This window comes from Eretmochelys imbricata, chromosome 16, assembly GCF_965152235.1.
Source record: "Eretmochelys imbricata isolate rEreImb1 chromosome 16, rEreImb1.hap1, whole genome shotgun sequence".
Taxonomy (NCBI): Eukaryota; Metazoa; Chordata; order Testudines; family Cheloniidae; genus Eretmochelys; species Eretmochelys imbricata.
Window position 1 is genome coordinate 17,625,721 of NC_135587.1, and position 18,450 is coordinate 17,644,170.

General features: G+C 38.7%; 2 protein-coding genes across 5 annotated transcripts in view; both read right to left on the reverse strand.

The window, feature by feature from the left end:
* TTF1 (transcription termination factor 1) overlaps window positions 1-18,450 on the reverse strand; it is a 250,404-nt gene that overhangs the window by 193,455 nt on the left and 38,499 nt on the right. The gene's annotated exons all lie outside the window — the stretch shown is intronic.
* The window catches only part of SETX (senataxin), a 41,196-nt gene that overhangs the window by 20,287 nt on the left and 2,459 nt on the right, over window positions 1-18,450 (reverse strand). For all 4 annotated transcript variants that reach the window (XM_077835988.1, XM_077835987.1, XM_077835986.1 and 1 more), the window contains exons 4-12: window positions 16,384-16,603; window positions 15,166-15,285; window positions 12,238-12,409; window positions 11,370-11,460; window positions 5,700-10,367; window positions 4,506-4,608; window positions 3,558-3,734; window positions 826-1,055; window positions 106-273 (exon numbers count right to left, since the gene is read on the reverse strand). In XM_077835988.1, the coding sequence (XP_077692114.1) occupies window positions 106-273; window positions 826-1,055; window positions 3,558-3,734; window positions 4,506-4,608; window positions 5,700-10,367; window positions 11,370-11,460; window positions 12,238-12,409; window positions 15,166-15,285; window positions 16,384-16,603 (5,949 nt within the window). The remainder of the gene's footprint in view (window positions 1-105; window positions 274-825; window positions 1,056-3,557; window positions 3,735-4,505; window positions 4,609-5,699; window positions 10,368-11,369; window positions 11,461-12,237; window positions 12,410-15,165; window positions 15,286-16,383; window positions 16,604-18,450) is intronic.

Consider the following 18,450-nt stretch of genomic DNA (forward strand, 5'->3'; position numbering starts at 1 on the left):
AGAATAATTACATTTAGTTCATGTCGCCAACTACTTCATTTCACTGCTTCTCTTTGGTGAGCAAAGGTGGAATGCCTGACGGAATATGTAACCATATTCACCTACCTCTGTCAGAATACGGTACAGGAGTCCAACAATAGTTTTTGATTTCCCTGTCCCAGGTGGCCCATGGATCAGGCAGATTCTGGGAAGTCTTGGATGCTCCTTCACCATAGCATAAGCAGTTTCAATAGCCTTCTTCTGATCTGCATTGTAGTCTCTCATGTAGGAAGTCTAAAGGGAAAAAAATAATGTTCTGTTAACTGAAGTCATCAATAAAAGTTTCTGTGCTTTCAGTTTGTGTTTCTTGTCGTGCCCTCAGTTTGAAGAGCTTATAGAGTGCACACACTTCTGAGACTGAGTTTTCTCTCTGCACAGCACACCCCTGACCTGAAGGCTGCTACTGAGAGGATTTTAGGTCTCCCATGCCTTCCTTTAGTTTTACTTTTCTACCACCAACCCCTCAACTCCTAAGCAGATATTTCTCCACCAAACAGCGAAAGGGAGTGCTTCTTGATTAAAACAGATATCAATACAGTGCCATAAATCAAAACAAAAAAGAGGCATCTGAACATATGTTCAGCCCCTTATCTAGGCACAAAGTTCATCAACTCCATGCAGTCTGGCACTCAAAGATGCTTTTGAACCTGGCTCAACTGCCCAATACTACGTTCAGTGAGCACCCAAATACTGGGATGGCTTTTCTAACAATTTAGCAAAATTGGTAAAATAATTTGCTCACTTGTCATCCCTTACCACCATTTACTACTTAGTTACAGGACTTACAGTGCTCTCTGAAGTTACATTCAAATCCCTGGGACAGAAGTCAGTGTAACTTGGATTTATGATGGGTTTAGCCAGAGGACTCCTGCTCAACAGTAGCAGACCTTTGAACCTTCGTTGCGTGGTCACTAGAGAGCTGACCACTACACATTTCACTGGCTGATTTATGTAGTATGACAAATTGCCTCGAGTTTGGACAGAAAGGTGACAGACAACATGCTGCTCATTTTGCCCTGTTAAAAGAAAGAGCATCATGGTAAAGCAACCATATATTTTATTCTTCTCACATTAACGTTTCAAGTTTGATGGTTACATTTCTTTTCAAATACAAATTTTACTACTCCTGCAACTCTTCACTCCAACACATCTTAGTGCATTGCAGCCTGATTCTGGAAGATGTTGAACATTTTCCAGCTGAAATTGTTAGGACACTCAGTATCTTACAGGACAGGGCCCAAAGAGTACACACAGCACTTATTCACTGTCCGTCTTTACTTGGACAGAATACCAAGGCTTTAACCAACTGTAGCAGTGCAGTCACCCCGCTCCAGTCAGAAAGGGGTTAAAAGCATCCAGGAGAGGCTGGTTGGGTAGTCAGCCACAGGTGTGGTTGCACCCAATTAGGGCACTGCTGGCCCTGAAAAGAGGGCAGGCTGGGAGAGTGAGAGAGACTCTTGCTCCAGCTGGGGAGAAGAGAGAACCAGGTTGCCTAGGAGAGCAAGCAGGGGTACCTTGGACAGAGCAGTACTGGGAAAGGGCAGGCTGAGCTGGGGGGCTCTGGCCTGGTGACCTCACAGGTGAGGTCTTGCAGCAAAGGCCTGAGGAGATACTAGGGCTGCAGGGAGGCAGCCAGGCCAAAAAAAGGCAGTAGGTTCAACCCCCTTGCCAGTGATGAGCGGCCATTTCAGACTGCAGTTTTCCCCTGAGAGAATGGGTTAGATGACGACTGGCAGGAGCCACTGAGGCAAGGTGGGTATAGGGGGTTGGGTTCCCCTGCGTGGGGAGAGCCAGAATGTGGAGGCACTGCCATAAGGCAGCACCCCAAAGAAAGGGGCACCAGGGTCCGGAAGGGACATGGGGCCAGAGGTGGTGGAGACAACAGGGCAGGTAACAAAGGGCGAGAAACCGGCCAGAGGAGGTGCTCCTGAGCTGGATGAGCTCATTCCTGGACATCCAGCCTGAGGAGCCGTGCCAGTGACTGCACGCCCTGCTACACCAACTTTATATAAAAATGTTATACACCCATTACAGCAGATCTCCACTTCTAGTTTACCACACGACACGCTGAAGAGACTTACAACTAGGTCCAAGAAACAATGTCTAGGTCAGCTACATGGGAGGCACATGAGGATTAGACTCTTGGTCTATTACTTCCCAGGAGTAAGTAAGTGCATTCAACTTGTGTGGGAAATAAGTGTATAACATAACTAAACAGAAACCTTTTCAGCCAGCTAAGGAACAGTGTGGTATAAAGGGAGTGTTATAACAGGGTGTTATAAAGGGAGTCCGATTTTTATCAGGGTCGCAGCAACACATGACTCTGAGGGAGGGGGAATATAAAAATCATAAACAGCATTTCAGAAGAGAGGGGGAAATTGCCACTTAATTATATGGCCCACTTTTGCTGAGAAAGGATTTGATTCCTGGGGTCTCCATAAATTTTTTAAAATAGAAAAAGATGGTACCCGTAAAAGGTTTGTTGACACTTCAGCTAGACCAAGAAAGATTTTGAGGCTTGCCTGAGAGCAAGGCTCCCATGATGTTTCACAGGGAAGATGAAGCTAACTTTACAGAGTGGAATTTTACTGAGCAGTAACCCTTAGAATATTTTGAAAATGGTTGTCGGAGATATTTTATCAATGTACTACCTGCAAGACACAAAACAAATAAACGTCTAAAATAAGGTCTTAAAAAATGACTAACCAATAGATGTGGAGACAGTTCAAAAGTTGCAATGTTATGGGGAATCTTGGAAATACCTTAAGATAACAAGTTTGTACCAAAAAGAGGAAATACATAAGGACCAGAATGATACATGATAATGGTAAAAATAATTGCCCTTAAAAATCAGGAGGAAGTAGAGTATCTGCAGACTGAATGCATGCTGTCAGGGAAATATAGGGAAAAGTCTTTCACAGCTGTTGGTAACTATTTCTCTCAGTGTATGTGCTGTGTTTACTAAGCATTAATAAATCCAATCAAGCTAACTTATCCGAGGTTTGTTATTATTAAACTAACTCAGACTCAAGAGAACCCCTCTCACTAAACATAATCACAGTTTTTAAATTATTATTGGTTATTGATTAGACTAATTGTTAATTCTTGATTAATTAAATAGTACTTTGGAAAGTCTAAATTAAGGGACAGGCCCAAATAAAGGTAACATTTTAATTTTGGAACAACAAGGATGAAAGGTCTGATCAAATACTAACAGTGGCACTGTTATAACCTTTACAAGCCATATTGGCTGGAGAGTAAAAGGGTTCTCAAATTTATATTTAGATGATCAGACAATAGATTTGTTGCAGAAACTCTTGCTAAGCTCGCCATTGGAGACAAACACTAAAGAAGAAATAATAAATACAAATAAAATAAGTTAAAAATGTACCAATTAGAATGGATTTAGAGAAATATGACTTTGGAGGGAATAAAAAGATATGGTGTCATCATGCAAAAAGAACCAGCTCCCATCCTAGTGGATTATACTATAATATCTCTCAATGACTTTTACTTACTCGTTTCACGGAGTGATGCACGGGAGAAGCGGGTCACAAAACCAACATGATACATTAGATGGCTCTCCATCTCACTTTCTTCTGTAAAGGTGTTTTGTTTTTCAGGCACCACCAAAAAGATCAAGTCGTCATCCTTTGGATGAAGCTGTTTTGCCAGATCACTTTCCCGAATGCATGCTACCGGGAACAATGTAAAAATTAACATGGGCACAGCCAGCCGTATTTGGGTAACCACTGAACTATTCATTTATTGCAGGCACTTCTGAAATATGCATCTAATTTTTAAAATGGTTAAAAGTTACAGAAATGCAGACTTTACAGTGTGTGACCTGCCCAAGGCTCAAGGAATCTATGCAAGAAGCAGGATTATAACTCAAGAGTACCTGGTTACCAATCTTGGACTCAGATCAGACACATGAAACCAAATAAGCCGAAAAGCTACTTCATTCCCATCTCCTTTTCCAGGAAATTTGTCATCAAACAATTCTAAATGGGTCAGATCTGATATATTAAAATATTTAGAAAACAGCTTGGCATAGTGAGCAATTTTGAAGCATGAATTCCTTGCATGGGGTACTTTTCACCAACATGTATTTTGTACCTTTTTTCAAACAAACAATGGAAAAGTCTTATAAATCTGGGCATTCTGGATGTCACACGCAAACTGCTCCTATATAATGAGGAGTAATAGTTGTGCCATATCCGACTGGCACAGTGTTTTCTCTAGATTGGCAATAAAGTACATTTCTGTTTATGCATTTATACCAAGCTCATCACTGTATTTGTAACTAGGCCTCAGGTTCGACCTGTAACCACAACATAAATTTGAGCACTCGGATTTATGTATCTCCTACACCTATTTCTACCACTCAGTTTTAATTCATTAATTCAATTCATTGTATTTTTGCCTATTTCCCCAGAAAACTGGGTGTTTTCATAAATACTCACCTGTAAAATCTGCTCGATTCAAGTCAGCGCAGAAATTTTGTAAGTGCAAATGATAACAATTTTTCTCTCTTGTTTTCTGGTTTTCTATCCATTCCTGTGCAACCTGCATGTAATAAAAGTAGAAGTTATATGAAAATATTTTAGGAGGTTGTTTTTCATAAGGATAAATTACGTTCTAAAATTACACCATGATTTGTCATGACTAGTGAAGAGCACCAGTACTGAAGCGAACTGGCAGAAATGAAGCGAAACCGATGGTACTGTTGCAGGTCAAGATATAAGGTGACCTTCAAAATGGAACAACATTCAATATTTGTGCAAGAAAGAAGCCTGAAAGGGTTTTTCTTACCAGTCTGCTCCAAAAACAGTTTTTCTGTTAGTTTTTTTACTGTCAAGTCTTATCTGCCCTGTTTCTGCTGAAGGACTTTTTGGGGGATGCAAAGGTGGGGCTTGAAAGCACTCTCAGACGCTAATTGAAGGGACAAGGTGAGTGAGGTAATAATTTTTATTGGACTAACTTTTGTTGGTGAAAGAGACAAGCTTTCAAGCTTACACAGAGTTCTTCCTTAACTGAAGGGACAGGGATATTGTATCTTTACCAGAACACTTTTCTAGCAAATGTTTGTGTTACACTGATGTTAAAGTTTTAAGCAGTCTGAAATAAGATCATTTCCCATATCAACTGGATCTCTTTTGCAAAGCTTCTTGATGTCATAAGCCTGACTGATCTATTCATTCTTAACATATTTTTGGAAAACAAAATAGCCAAGACCTGACTTTTTCTTGTAAAAAGACATTGAGATTTTCCCTTTTAGGTCTTCTTTATACACTATGAAGAAAATGGGGCACAAACCCAATTTTTCCCTTTGCAGGTGGCCTTTTTAAAGTTAACTGAAAGAGCTCAGTTATAGTGGATGGGAGTGCAGAGGGCATGGCAACAGTGCTCATGGAATGTCATTTTTTTGAGCACTAAATTAAGCTATAACATTTTAAGCTCTAACCCTGTCCTTTCCACAGAAATGTACAAATATCATTAAGATTTTTTTTTTTTTTAAATCAAGGCACAATAACATTTTCAGAAGTTAAGAAGAGCAGGTACCTAGCTCTTTTAGCTCTTCCTAAAATTTTCTATGCTTGATGAAAACAAACTTAAAGTGGTAACAGTTTCATAAAAAAAGCAGATAAGTTACTTACTGTTTCAAAGGCATTTAGCATCATCAAGGGGAAAAATGTATTAAAATAGTCATTGTATCCCTGAAATTTGACAGGAACAGAGACCATAATTGATTGAAGGAGATTATGTGGAAGTCCAAACTGGCTGAAGTTGACAAACATTTCATAGTTCCATTTCAGAATCTCTGTAACAAAAATACTATGATCACGCTGTTGAGTGACAAGAGCATTTGCTTGTGGAAAGGAAGGGAGACCTCTTGCTTGCCCTGAATGAGCCCCCAAGGCAGACCTGTTGGGAAAACATGAAGTACTGTTTGTCTGCATGTTCTGGGGCCGGAGAACATTGCTGGAACTCTGGGACCGAAGACTATTGCTGAAACTTGGGGTCTTGACTATCTGGTTCTCTGTCGATACAGCTTTTGGATTCCCTGTCTTGGACACTCTGGATTTTACCACATTTGACTTGGCTTTTGATGACGAGTGCTTTGAAATATTTTCAAGATCCTTCGTGAGGTTGGCACTCCGTGAAGAGCTATTTGAGCTGAAAATTTTAGTAGTGGAAGGTTTTTCAGGCTTACGAGGTGGTAAAGCTGGCTTGACAAAGAGATGATCTGAAGCATCAGAGGCAGAATGCTTCCTACAGTACTCCACTGTCTTTTCCACCTGTTCTGTACAATCTTTGTACTTGCACTTTACAATACCTAAGGGCTCATTCTGCAGCAGACTTTCAGCAGCATCTACTTCCGTGTCTACTAGCTCTTTTTCACTAGCTATTATAATATCGCCAACATTTTCCATCTGCGAACACATTTCCATATCCACAGGATCTAACTGAGTTAAAAATAAATCATCATCACTCTCTTCATTTAATTTAGGCTTGCTCACTTCCAGAGTTGCCCCCTCAAAGTTAGGTGTAGATGGGGAAACCAGAGGGACAACATATTCTCTCTCTGCAGTTTCATTTTTGTAGTCTCCATTTAAAGATGAAGAAAAACATGATTTGATCTGTAATGCAGGAACTGCCATATCGTTTTCTTCTATTTTCATGTTAGATTCCTTAGAACCATGTGGAGCCATTTTACTCATGTGTGTAGTTTGGACTTCCTTTCTCCCAGGTGAGAAGCTTTTTCTCACTTTTTTCCCATCATTGCTTGAGGGACACCATACCCGCTCAGCTGTGCTTGCTTTTTGTTTTTCACTAGTTCCCGCAGCAGATACTGGGTCAAAATCCACAGGCTGTTGTATTGGGTGCTTTGGATCAGACTTTTCAGTTATTTTTTTCTTTCTGCCCTCAGAACTTCCTATCTGATTTTTCCCTCTCCCCACCTGTGTGGGTCTTATCTGCCTCCGAAACGGAAGATCTTGGCAGGCTAACATTTTTCTATTATGTTTTGTAACTAGATTCTGTGGAGCAATTAATTTAGTTTTTTGTTTCTGTGGAGTCTGAACTGCCCCAGCAGCTTTCCCATAACTGCGCAATTCAGCCAGACTATCTAAGGATCGCTGGGATAACTCAAATGCTTTGCGGGGGGCCTTTTTTAGGCCAAGTTTGACCACAGTTGAAGTTGGCTCAGGACACTGGTGAACTTTCTTTGGAGGAACTACAGCAGGGGTTGACCTGCAAGGCTCAGTATTTCTAGAACTAGTCTGAGGAAGTTTTTTGTTTTGCACAGTTTTAAGGCTCACTTTTCTGGGACTTCTAAGGGCAGTTCTTACCAACTTGGATTTTGCTAAGCTTTTGCCTGGGCTTAAAGTGCTTTTTTTAATAGTCAACTTTGAAGCTAATGATACACTAGATGCAGATGCTCTGGGTTCCATCAAGCCTGTGGTTTTGGCATGGTCTTTAGCAACAGCATCTGGCTGAGTAGAATTCTCAGACTGAGCAGTTGCATTTCCCTGGATAGCAGGCTCTTGAAAAGTTGCCTCAGATTTCGTGCCAGTTTTACTAACTTCCTTATGAGACAGAGAATCTACCTGCCTTTCAACGACCTCTTCTGCTTTTTCAATGACATCATCACCGATATAATCTGTATCATAACCCCAGTCATTTATACGATCTGCCAACTCAAAACTATCTGAAGCACATTTGCTTGTTGATGTCAAGTTAGAGTCTTGTTCCTGTGCCTGATTCACTTCCTCATCATTTACCTGAGAATCTTGCCAGACTGAAAAGACATCGTCTTCAGTTTCAAACTCAAAAAACTGAGAATTATGTTCCTCACATGGCAAAGGAGAGCTATGAGTCTCCAATTGCTCTTTTTTGTTTGCACTATCAGAAACATAGTCAGGTGTTAAAGGCTGTTTTTCTAGACACATATACACATTTTTTTTTACTGGTTTCTTAATATCCAACTTTTTTTCCTCATCAGAAGAAGAATCTGAAATGACGATGACTTCATTGTTGGGACAATCTGCATCAGAAGAGGACTCATTACTTTGGCCCTTTGTGGATGATCTAACAGCACCTTTTACTTTCCTTTTAATGTGACTCAGATGTACTGAGCATTCTTGGCTTGAATCAACAGGAAAATTGACACCTTTGGCATAAGCGGCTAAGGATAATTTATCAAGGTCTCTATCAATCTGAGAGTCTGTTAAGGTGCTAGCTCCAAATTGCTTTACCAAATCACATGCAACTGCTGCATTATCTTCATGATTTCTTTTTTCCTCTGAATCGCCTTCTCTTTTAAAATATCTTGAAAAATCTAACAGTCTGTCAGTTGACTCATGCTTAATTAAGAGCGGACTGATTAGAGGAGCATTCCTAGGTATCTCCTCTTTATTTTCAGAACTAGATAGACTGTTAAAATTTGCTGAAGTTTTATCTGTACGTAGCATGCTCACTTTTTGATCTTTGAGGTCACCTCTCTTTGGGCATAAACTGCCAGAATTAGACTGTCCTTGATCTGGTATTTCTGTGTTCAGGTCTTTATTCAGTAAAGGCTTTGGCAAAGAACTTGATCTTCCTGAAAGGGATCTTTTTTTCTTTAAATAATGTATAAACGTATCAAGTGGAATATTGTCTTCTTCACCTCCACTTTCACTTTCTTCCAAACCAGCCTCTTTTTTAATGGAATTTGAATAATCTGCCTTGGTGTCATTTGATTCCTGCTTAAGAGAGAGCAGCTTGATTTGAAAAGTACTGTTCATGCTGTTCTCCTGTTTATTTTCAGAAGCGTTTGAAGTATTAAAGTTAACTGAGGTTTCACCTTCATTCAAAATATTCACTTCCTGATCTCTGCTGCCATCTTTACTTGTACAGAGACTCTCAGAGCGAGACTGTAGTTGGTCTACTTCTGAATTTGAAGCTGATTGCTTCATTAACTTCAATAGTTTTGTGGCCCAATCAGCATTCTGTACCTGGGTTTTCAAATTTGTGATTTTATCAGGATCTACCTTAAACTTTGAACAGGAATTAGGGGAGCAACTTCCATCCTTTCCATTTGAGCTGTGAGTGTCTTCATGAGAACTGGAACAAGATTGAGCATTCAGACACTCTGGCATCCTCACTTCTGTTTCGTCTCTCTCCAATATAGCATGACTTTTGAAATCACAGACTTGAGGACTTGTGTTGAAGCACTGTTTAAGTAAGGAGTTATTCTTATTTTGGTTCCCCTGCACTTGGTAGTTGTTTCCATTTTTATGGGTATCCTTGTGTATTTTTGTTGCTCCAGAGCTATCGGGATGTTCACATTCCTGAAATGACCTATCATGAGGTTCTTTTTTAATATCTGTCAAAAGGCATTCTGCAGTTACACATAATTTTGTATTGTTAAAAGACATTTCCCTATATTCCTCTTCCCAGATACCTCTTCTTCTTGGGGAAGAACTCTCTTGACAAGCCTCATCGCTCCCAGATGCTAAAGAAAATGGAGGACTGAGGCTATCCCTGTATTGTATATTCATCTGACACCTGTCACTGGCTGTCCCTTTCTCTTGCTTTATAGGAATGGTGGGCAAATTTGTACAGATCACGCTATTTTCCACAGGTATGGAAGCATTTGATGATCTGTCCTTTATACTTCTTATTACCTGCTTTAAACACATTTGCAATTCCTGAGTTTCCCGGTTGTTCAGCTGCCAACCCATAGGTAAGTTTCCACGCAAAAGCAGATTGAGTTTATCTAGAAACTGTTTGCAAACAGTTTGTTGCCCTAACTGGTAGCCTTCTCGAAGAAGGCTGCGTATCAACTGCACGCAAGCATGCTGTACAGAGTTAGAAGCCTGTGAAGATATTGTTGGTGTAAGTTTAGGAGCGTTTCCAGGTGCTTTTTCAGAGCAGCGCATAAATGCTATAGTTGGAAGTTTAGCACATTTCACTACTGCTTCCACCCATTCCTGAGAGCTAACCCAAAGCAAATGCAGGCACTTTTTATTTCTGTGTAGTTCAACAACTGACACCAAAATCAGGATGAAAAATTCAGAAACTTTGTCACATTGCTGGACTCTTTCACTGAGAAAGCCTTTGATTTCCGAGCACAGATGGTGAATGACCTCTACTATATAAGCCACGCCCAAGTCCTTGAGGTCCATTAGGGACTGAACAAAAGGAATAAACCATAGAAATGTGCTGTTATGGACACGCATATCTTGGCCAATATCAGATTGAAGCACATTAGCCAATGTCTGCATATCTTCGTACATGTTGGGGCAATAATCCGGACAAATGGCTGTCTTCCATCCAGTATCCTGAAATAGAAAAAGACAAATCAACTATTCATTAGGTATTTTGCACAATATCACTCTTATTATTCATTTGGATTGCTTTGATTTACCAAACAATACTCTCAGCCAAAAATTTCTTTTAGCTTCCACCCCTACAAATAGTGCTCATTATTTATTTATGGGCACTGATTTGATACAGCAGTTCAGTGGCATCCTAGAAATCAGTTACTAACCATTTTACCTCTACAGTCTAAACAAGACCAAACTCTACCATACACAAGGAACTTCTCCAAGTCCCAAAGAATAAACCATGAGATTAAAATATTGAAAACAGTTCACTTAGTCATTTAAAAAACCAAAGCACCAGTCACAGTATGTAGCATGAGTTTCCATGTCAAAGTGTCAAATGTACTTTATTTTAAATGTTTACAGACTCTGCACTATTTTGATATCAGATAGTCACAGCACTTTTGCTTCAGATACAAAAGTTGAGTGACAGTTATGATGCAAGTGTGTTCCTTATAAACAGAAACAGTTAAAAAAGTAAGTTATGTATGGGTCCAAAGTATTCAGTAGATCAAACATTTAATGGCATGTCGCTTCATTACATATTTAGCACAGTAGTTTTAAAATATCCATAAACTGACAAAAAGGATATAAAAGGGACACTGTCAAATAAAAATCTAGGAAACTTAAAAATGGGTAAAAAGTATTTCCAGGTACAAACACCTGTCTCCTAGTTCCCCTACCAATTTTTGTTTTACCACAACACATGCCCATTTTATAAAATGTTTCTCTCTCCTCCATTGCTCCACGAAAGATCCACACAAACAGGAAGAAAAATGACTGACTACACTGGGTAAACAGTGAACGTGCCTAGAGACAAACTTCTATCCAGTGCACACAAATTACAAATAGAGAAAAATAATATATCTGAAAAGAAACCTACCCAAGAACACTAATAAATGAATCAGAAAAATAGCAGATAAAATAAATACAAAGCTTTTTTTTTTTTTTTTAATTTACCTTTTTGGGCTTTTCTGTGTTATAATTATACACTATCTGGCTGCAAGTAACCATTTCTTCCTCATAGTTTGACTCTGGTTCAGATTTAGTCCTAAAGAAAAGAAATACAAGTTGCTCCAAGACGTGCAAATTATTCATGAACTAAGTGAAATAAGAGTCAGAGAAGATTTCACAGTTTCAGATGCCACATTTTATTACTAACTGATGCAAGTGATAAAATGTGTGTGGGAAAACATTAATATGGTACGTTAGAATGTGTAAGATTGTTCTAGTTCTATTATTTTATGGTGCCCACAAGTGTGGTAGATAGGATTGCCAATTTTGCTTGGATATATTCCTGGAAGTTTCATCATAATGACAATCTTTAATTAAAGAGTAATCTTTAATTCCTGGAAATTCCAGGGCAATCCTGGAGGGTTGGCAATCCAAGTAGGTGCTTTAAAGAACTTGCATAAAAGAAAGCTACAGGCTTCAGAGAGATCTTACTACTAAATGACAGATTTGGAAAATGACTTCAGGATTTAACATATACTAGGAAGAAATATAATGTAATAAGTACTTGCATAAACACATTGTTTAACTGAACAAGATCTTTTTTGAAATGATCGTCCTTAGTTGTATTACTAACAGCTGCTTTGATGTTTAAAAATTCGCAGTTTTAATAATCAAATTTACCTATTTATGCCATTTACTATTTTCACTTCACTCATTAATGATAATGAAAAAAGACCGTTGAATGGGTGACTTAGCTAGTCTGCTGGTTGCTTAATTTTGAATGTCTAATATATGATTACTCTTAAAAGATGTTATGGTTATTCTTAAAAGATGCAACTCAAACACTATGTTAAATTTTAAAACTTGAACTCACCTCCTTGAACTATTGCGTATATTTTTTATTTCATTGTTGTAGCTGACATTGTTGATAATGGTTTGAAAGGCCTGGACTGGATCGATGAGTTGACCCCATACTTTAGACCCGAGCTGATCCAAAATCACCATAAAACAGTGCAGCGCTGGCCAGAAAGGATCAATGCTTTCATCTGAAATGTAACAGTTTAAGAGCATGAACAGTTGAGGGGGGAAGTGTTCTGCCCTTTCCTACTGCTAGCTGAATACAAAGTGAATTTAATTCTTCATTTCAGTGCTTTTATTAGTTTAAACATTGAAAAAAAGGTGAATTACAACTTTTAAAAATAATGTTTAAGCCTAAAAAATGTCTTAAAAAAATTAAAAAAAAAACACCCAGAGGAAGAGGAGAGGGGAAGAATTTAAAAATTCCCCTCAGAAGCAACACTGGTTTTGCAGATAAGGTCTGAGACCAGCCACGCTTTCCCTCTATAACAAGTAACCTGGAGGAGCGAGAGAAGGGAAGATATAAAATGGATGATAATTTTTAAAGCTTCCCCTCACTGCAAAGCTATGTCATTCCTACCTTTTACCCTTTTTGTTTTGGTTGTTGATATTTTGCTGGGCGCGGGTAAGAGGTATATTATTGAGATGAGTTATTATGCCTCATATAGCTGCCCAGGGAAGGAGTGTTATGTCTGAGAAAGAGCTCTATTTTTCTTTGATTATATTTCAGCTTTTGCAGCCACTGTGTCCTTCTGTTTGGCCTGCCTCCCCTGCCTAGCCATTAGTGTGGCTAGGAGCCCCCTCCTTAGAAGAAGTGAACAAGATGAGAAATTTAATTTTTTCCCTCTTGCCTCTAAACACAATAAAATCTGAAGAGATAAAAAGATTTGGTAAAACTGTTTATTATTGTTATTTACAGGTATTTGTGTGGAGAACACAGGGCTAGACAGGGAAGAATATCTGAATCTTACAGCTTTGTCAACTGATTTGTTCAAAAGAATCTTCTATTTAGACTTCTGCAGTTAGAAAATTTTTAATGATTCAATGGAGAAAAGTACCTAAGAAGATTCAGCTACAAAGATAGATTTTTTTTTTTTTTTTTTTTTTTTTTAAATCGGCATCTTCTCTTCTGGTACAGAAAATGACAGCATTTTGAGTGTCCGGCACAGAGTAACTCATTCTTAGCATTCCATTCTAGTTTCATTAACGAAGCTGTTAAGAATCAGAATCTGATATATCTTTAGAGGATATTTTGGAAACTGTTAAAATGAGTGCAGATAAATCAGATTCTTTTCCCACAGTAACTGAAACTGAGGAATTTGTAAACAGTATAAAGTAAATTACAGACATCAGCTAAAAAAATGAAGCTTCAATCTGCTTTAGATAAATGTAAATTTGCTAGAAGTTCACTGATTCAAGAAAACATATGCTTCTGTAGAAGAACACTTGAGTTTTTAAAAAACAACTCTTGCATTAAAAACTAGAGTACTGGGATTACCAAAAGAAATGAAAGAAGATGCTATTAAAGAAATTTCTTTGTTACTTGACAAAATATCTGATTATAAATTTACTCTGCCAATAAAAAAATTGATGGCAAACAAGACTCTTTGTCTGCAGAAATCCCAGACCTTAATTATCTCCTTTAGTTCGGATAATGTTAAAGCTCAATTTTATACTCAGGACATAGTCTCCATTTTTCGAGTTCTAGCTCACATAACACTAACAAGGGGGTGCAGAATAATTAAAAAGTGATTGAATTATATTGGTATTTAGGCTTTTTTTTTTTTACCCCAGAAGACTAGCACTAATTTTTGATGGTAAAAGGTTGTATTTTTATGACTGACAAAGCAAAAAAGTCTTAGATGTTTAGATGCAATTACTTCAAGATAAAAAAGGAGAGGATCCTCATGAGCTGTAGCTCACGAAAGCTCATGCTCAAATAAATTGGTTAGTCTCTAAGGTGCCACAAGTACTCCTTTTCTTTTTGCGAATACAGACTAACATGGCTGTTACTCTGAAACATGTATACAGTAGGCTCTTACCACAATTTGAGTAATTTTAACTTTTCCTCCTCCTCCTCCTCTCCTTTGTTTTGTTGCTTCATCTAGATGCTAATTAAAATAGAATAATCTATCAACTATTGAAGGGATATTTCCTTTTAAAGCTCCTTCAGATCTGAGATAATGATACTATACAGTTTTCTTGTATATGTGTTCTTCCTTCTTCATGTAAGATTATAAACTTTTTCTTTAATGAAAATATTGCACTTATAAAGATCCAATCTTTTTCTTCTCATATTACAAAAAGAAACTTATAAATAATTAAAAACATCCAAATCTCAGAAAAAGGATCCGAAAAATAATTAGCAGGAACTACAAAGTTTGAAATGTTACCTTTGCAAATTAAAATAGTTACCACACAACTATGAACTTTCCATTTTCACTGAATTGTCTCTCACACCACTAATCAGGAGGATATGGAAATTCAGCTTCCAGGAAAGGTAAAAACATAATCCTGGAAGAATGACTTCTTCCCTTTAGAATGCAAGAGCCAGAATACATACCACATGGAAAAAACTGCACCATCTCTTCTAAGGGGAAATCACCCACTAATTAGAAAAAAAAGTTTGCCCTCATCTAACGCTTTACATATGGCTCCATAAAGCCATAAGAGGCACCTTTTCTCCACTTTTCAAAGTCCCTTTGAACCTTGTTTTTCAGCGTTTGTCTCAAGGTATATGTTCAAATACTGTTCTTCACATCAGGGAAGGAATGAAATGTCGAAGTCTGAGAAACCCTGTCTTTGGCATTATACTTCTATACCAAAAATAATTTGTTCAACAAAAGTAGTAAGTTCTATTAGGAATTATATCACAACCAGAATATGACTGTTCATAATCCATTTTTTAATCTCTACCACTGCCTCATCAGTTAAAATTAATTACCATCTGTTTGTTTCTCCATGGTGTGAAGTATAGACTGCATGAAATCATTCTGCTTATCTGGACCCAGCAACAAAGAATCCATAGCTTGTTCTTCCAGCACTGTTAGCAACATACAGATACCTGCAAAGAAAGCAATCTGTCTTTACGTTTGTGTAGGAGATCCATTTTTTTCCCCCTTCAAGTTTTGGCAAACCTAAATAGTACTGTTTTCCAAAGCTCACTGCAATGAAAGCTCTCAGAGGAAATGATCAGCATCAGAGGAACCTGAAGAGGATGAATTTAAATAAGCTACTGAGCCTCCTGGACAGACACAGTTAGAATTCTTCTATTTGACAACTCCCAAAATGCATTACACATTTCAAGAACTTTGATTGTACTGATCTCATAGGGCTTGAGACAAGATCCAAAGAGAATTAACTGAAATTTCAACAACTCTAACTTTGCAGAATGAATATTCCCGTGAAGAACAACGATATACCTGTGGGTTTGGTGGTTACTGTATTTTGCCAGCTAAAAGGTGACTAAAGGTTAAATCCTGCATGAACCCAAAACCATAGCTGTAGACAGAATTCAATTGCCTGGACAATACAAAGAATCTAATGGATGAAGGCACCTCCAAACCCCATCTAAAGAAGCGAACAAGCCAGTTCTAAGGTTTCAAACAGGGTTCCTGAAACTGACCGGAGATCTTCAGGTGTGAACTTTCAAAGAAATCTTTGAAATTAATAAAAGACAGCCTGTGTCCTGAGGGGGAGACACAGAGAGGCAGCAGCAGCTACAAAGGTACATCCTGTTTCACCAAGCTTCAGTGCTTGAGAGGTGTCTGGTTCAAGTGGAACCTACTTAAACTAGCAAGGAAAGGCTATGTTTAGGTAAGGCAATATGCATTTAGGCTTTTTTTAACCCTTTTCTTCCTGCTTGTAATGTTCCTAAGAGTAAATAAATCATACTCTGTCTTGAAAAAGCTGTTCTCTGTTACTGCGTTTACCAGCTGGTCCAATTCCCAGAGAGGATTCTCTAGCAAGGATTCTCCAGAGGCATTGTAACCTAGGGGTTCAGTTAGAAGTGGGGTGAATCGCAGAATTCCACTCAGAGCAGAGCGTAGGGGTTGGCCTGCCACTTGAAAGAAATGCCACAGCCAGCCCCCACCCCTAGGTGGCGGGGGGGGGAGGGAAAAGAGCAAGCACAAATACAGCTCACTACTGAACAAACACTCACCAAGCCAGTAGTTTTTGTAGTTGGTGGTATCATACAAATGGGATGGCAGAAGAATGAGTTTCCCCTTCTCAATCATTGAAGAACTATAAATATCAGGACTGTCAAACAGCCCCAACTCAATGACTTTAAACAAGCAAGTCAACACTTCCTGTAAGTCATAGTAATCATCCCTGTCGACTTTCCCTAAATTTCTTGCTGTCAGGATGGCCCATCGACGAATCTATATATTAAAAAAAATACTTAAATATTACTAAAAGGAATACGACAAACAGGAATCTCAGAAAAAGCTGTAAGTTTAACAGCCATATTCCTAATAAAATGTGGTCAAATACATTTGTACTATGGGCAAGTTCTTGAAAGTGAGAATCAAGTATTCTTCCAGCATAAACAAACATTTCCCCGTGCATATTACGAACTATGTGCAATGCAATCTAAAAAATCCAAAAGAGTTAGAAAGCATACATTCAAGGGCAAAATCTAACTGGAGGCACAAGATAGAGGCACTCTTTATCTCTAGACTTGTTTGATATCCTTGAAACTTTACTGATCAACATTTAACACAGACAGAAGTGCAATTAAGGAACCATAAGTTAATGCTGTATGTGAAGGATGCCTGTCTACTTATTACTGAGCCAGAATCCATCTTTTGACATACTTGAGGGACTATAGATAAGTTCACGGAGGATAGGTCCATCAATGGCTATCAGCCAGGATGGACAGGGATGGTGTCCCTAGCCTCTGTTTGCCAGAAGCTGGGAATGGGCAATGGGATGGATCACTTGATACTTACCGTTCTGTTCATTCCCCCTGGGGCACCTGGCATTGGCCACTGTCGGAAGACAGGATACTGGGCTAGATGGACCTTTGGTCTGACCCAGTATGGCCATTTTTATGTTATGTACAGTATATTGTCAGATTATAAAATAGGGTAATATATCTCCTATGCATTTCTCAGGACCAGCTTATACATCATTTTGAATGGCAGAATTTTCAATGGGTTGCCTCCCTAAAATGCCTACAGATCCACATCCATACCAGCTATCAAACTCTATCAAGTAAAATCTGGATCCACAGTTAGACACAATATCAAATAACTTGAAAAAATGACAAATACTCACCTCTTCCTGTGGAATAAAAAGAATATTAAGGTGAATAGCCTGCCTAGGTTACTATAAACCCTTATATCCCTCCTGATCTACACACCCAAAGTTGCTTACTCATATCAAACTATTCACTGACTTTCTCGGAAGTGAGGTAAGGAGGACATTCTGTCCTGCCTTAGTCCTAAAGTGTACTATGAATCCCCTCAAGATACACAGCAGGCCTTTCAATGGTATCAGGGCTTAGATCCTAAGATCCAGGTGTTCTGTGGATTCTATATAACCACCACTCCTCAATCCTTCCCACAGCTATTGAAGCTACCAGCAAGATCAGGACAGATCTAGCTGGAGTCCTAGAGTTTCACACTTCGCTGTACACAAAGGCAGTTTTGTAGGATAATCTAAGTCTCCCTGTAGAGTTAAGATTATGTCAAGGGAGTGAACAACTCTGTACCAATTACTTCCGTAGGTCTTTTTCTGGTCTTCCGATGCTATTTGGCCTGCAAATATCGACATTTTGATAATACCTGTGATTTTCAACCCAGATGCACCCCAGAAATTCCCACTTTCTTACCATTCCTTAAGGGACTGGGTTCAAAAGGTGATACGCTACCGCCATCTACTACATTATGAATGCCCTCAAGGTCTGCTTCGAACTAGAACATATGGCACAGAGACCTCCCATTGTGGTCTAGGATTGGCCTATTAAAATATCCTCCCTGAACCTCGTTCAGATACATACAACTAAAAATACCATCTAGCCTCCACTAGTCTCAGAATGAAGAAGACTAAAATAAAGGACAACTGTGCCTGCTGGTAATATCAAACTCTGTGTGCTATGTCACTATATACGCTATGGGAATGCTCTGTAATTACAGGATTTGGGGAGGAAGTGTGTTCCTGGCTGTCTCTTATTCCAACTGACAGTGCCACTCTCACCACTTCTATTTCACATTGGAGGTAATTC